This window comes from Dipteris shenzhenensis, chromosome 20 (genome assembly GCF_047967505.1).
Source record: "Dipteris shenzhenensis isolate YYH24624 ecotype China chromosome 20, Dip_SZ_1.0, whole genome shotgun sequence".
Lineage (NCBI taxonomy): Eukaryota > Viridiplantae > Streptophyta > Polypodiopsida > Gleicheniales > Dipteridaceae > Dipteris > Dipteris shenzhenensis.
This window is the reverse complement of record NC_141615.1, coordinates 8,513,914-8,515,745: the sequence shown is the minus strand read 5'-3', so window position 1 is coordinate 8,515,745 and position 1,832 is coordinate 8,513,914. Positions and strand designations below refer to the sequence as shown.

The following is a 1,832-nucleotide window of genomic DNA, read 5'->3' as shown; positions in this document are numbered from 1 at the left end:
AGAATATGGAGACTAAGTGGGGAAAGGCTCTAGGGTGAGAGGCAAGAACAGAGATAATGACCAACAAGTTTTTCACTATATTGCAGGAACATAAGAATATGGGATCTCCTCTTGTTTTCAATAGTAATGCACTTGGAGTCTTAGCAAATATCAAATTATAAGTTATTGGTGGAGAGGGAATTTTGGACACACATAATAGATGCTAGTGGATGTATGAGGTCGAAACTCTCCAAACAATCGAAAGCCCTTTCCACTACAAATAATATATGTGAACGAAATTGTTAGCAATCAAAGGATGCAAACTGATTTTGCAAAGCCCTACCCATTGGGCACATAGGTAGTAATGAGAACGACACCTTTTTCATTTGGTTCCCTAACGCCATTGCACAACTTTTGCACTTGTATTCAGGCAGGCACCTTCATGACTCGACCCATGTGTCGTCTCCAATATGGCAGCTGCGCCGCTGCTGCATCTTTCCTCACAGTAATGTTTCCAAGAGAACCTCTCGACCCTAAAACATTCTATGCTTCTAATCCCATTGCGGAAGTAGTTCGCTGGGTACGATTTCCTTACTGGTACAAGCCCACAAATGCTATTGTGATCGCTTCTTGTTGGATGAACTAGCCTGTTGTTCGTCAACTTGACGTTTTACCCAATAACATTGTGTAATTGCCTCTCTAATAAGAGGAGCTTAGGACATCGAACAACGGTTTTTGAAGGCAAAGATTACAGACTACGCCTTCGAGTCGCTAATCTCCAGAGACATGTCCTCCGGCCTTACTTCGCTATGAGAGTCCAGGATCAAGCTTTCACAAATGAACACTCACTGATGGTCTCCAGCTTTGGCACCCATGACCTGGACCTCACTAACATCATGTGTAGCGACGTGCCGGCATTCTGCACTTGTGGGATGTGATCTCTGACTTGCCAAGAGTAACTTCTGGTGATACGGGGTAACGTTTCGTATGTTTCGTCGGCATCTGCTTCTTTGTCGTCGATTCCCTGTACATTTGAACGCAAAGGTGTTACCTTCCTCCTACCATGCTTTTGGGCCTTACCATTCCCACTAGACTTACACAGAACCGCGGTAATGAAAGCGAATTCTTCCGCTGAGAGACGCCTGTGCAGTTTGTGGATAGGTAGAAGAACGTAGGAATGGGAGAGCCTCGTTTCATCATCGGCGGACATTGGGAAAATGCGTTTCCCACTGAGTAGGGAGCTGGACTCGACAACAAAATGACTGGGGAACTCAAGCATGAGCTCTGCCGCTTTCATTGGGTGGTCAAACTCCGAGACCCGACCGTCCACAGCGTGCACGACTTTGATCACGGTAGAGAGACGACGGTTGTTGGAAATGAAGGGATAGCTGTAGGACAGGCGGTTGCCCATACTACGATGTGGGTTGGATGCTTGAGAAGCTATGACAAACGCAACACTGAGACAGAGAGATGGGAAGGTAAAGGAGAGTGAGGAAGCCAAGTGCGGATGAGGGAAGCTGCGAAGGTGGGAGAAGGTTTTTAGAGAAGGATGAGCTATGATTGGAGGTGGGTTTGGGGGGATGCGGAGTGTGGAAGTTGCGGAGTTTGCACGCTCGAAGGGAGGAGTGTCAATATCCGATAGTTCAGTCCACGAAGAAACAGCTGCAGCTGACTATGCCATTTCACCTGTCTCGTCGTCGGCTGTGTCTCTCCAAGGTGGTTTGGCCGTATGCTCCATAAATTTGAGAGAGAGAAAGAGATAGAAAGAAAGACATGGTTTAGAGACTCAGTGCACACGAAGCAGAATATGCACGGCTGGGGAGCACCAGCTTTGCACTCACTCGACCCTTGGA

The 1,832-nt window shown here is 47.2% G+C and overlaps 1 protein-coding gene across 1 annotated transcript; it reads right to left on the bottom strand.

Moving 5' to 3' along the window:
- Positions 1-267: 267 nt before the first annotated feature.
- LOC147889227 (uncharacterized) lies at positions 268-1,467 on the bottom strand. Its single transcript, XM_087391917.1, has 2 exons — positions 1,078-1,467; positions 268-1,003 (listed from the first exon to the last, which is right to left on the bottom strand). Exons 1-2 carry the CDS (start codon positions 1,388-1,390, stop codon positions 825-827), a joined length of 492 nt encoding a protein of 163 aa, XP_087248043.1. The 5' UTR covers positions 1,391-1,467; the 3' UTR covers positions 268-824.
- Between the last annotated feature and the right edge of the window lie 365 nt (positions 1,468-1,832).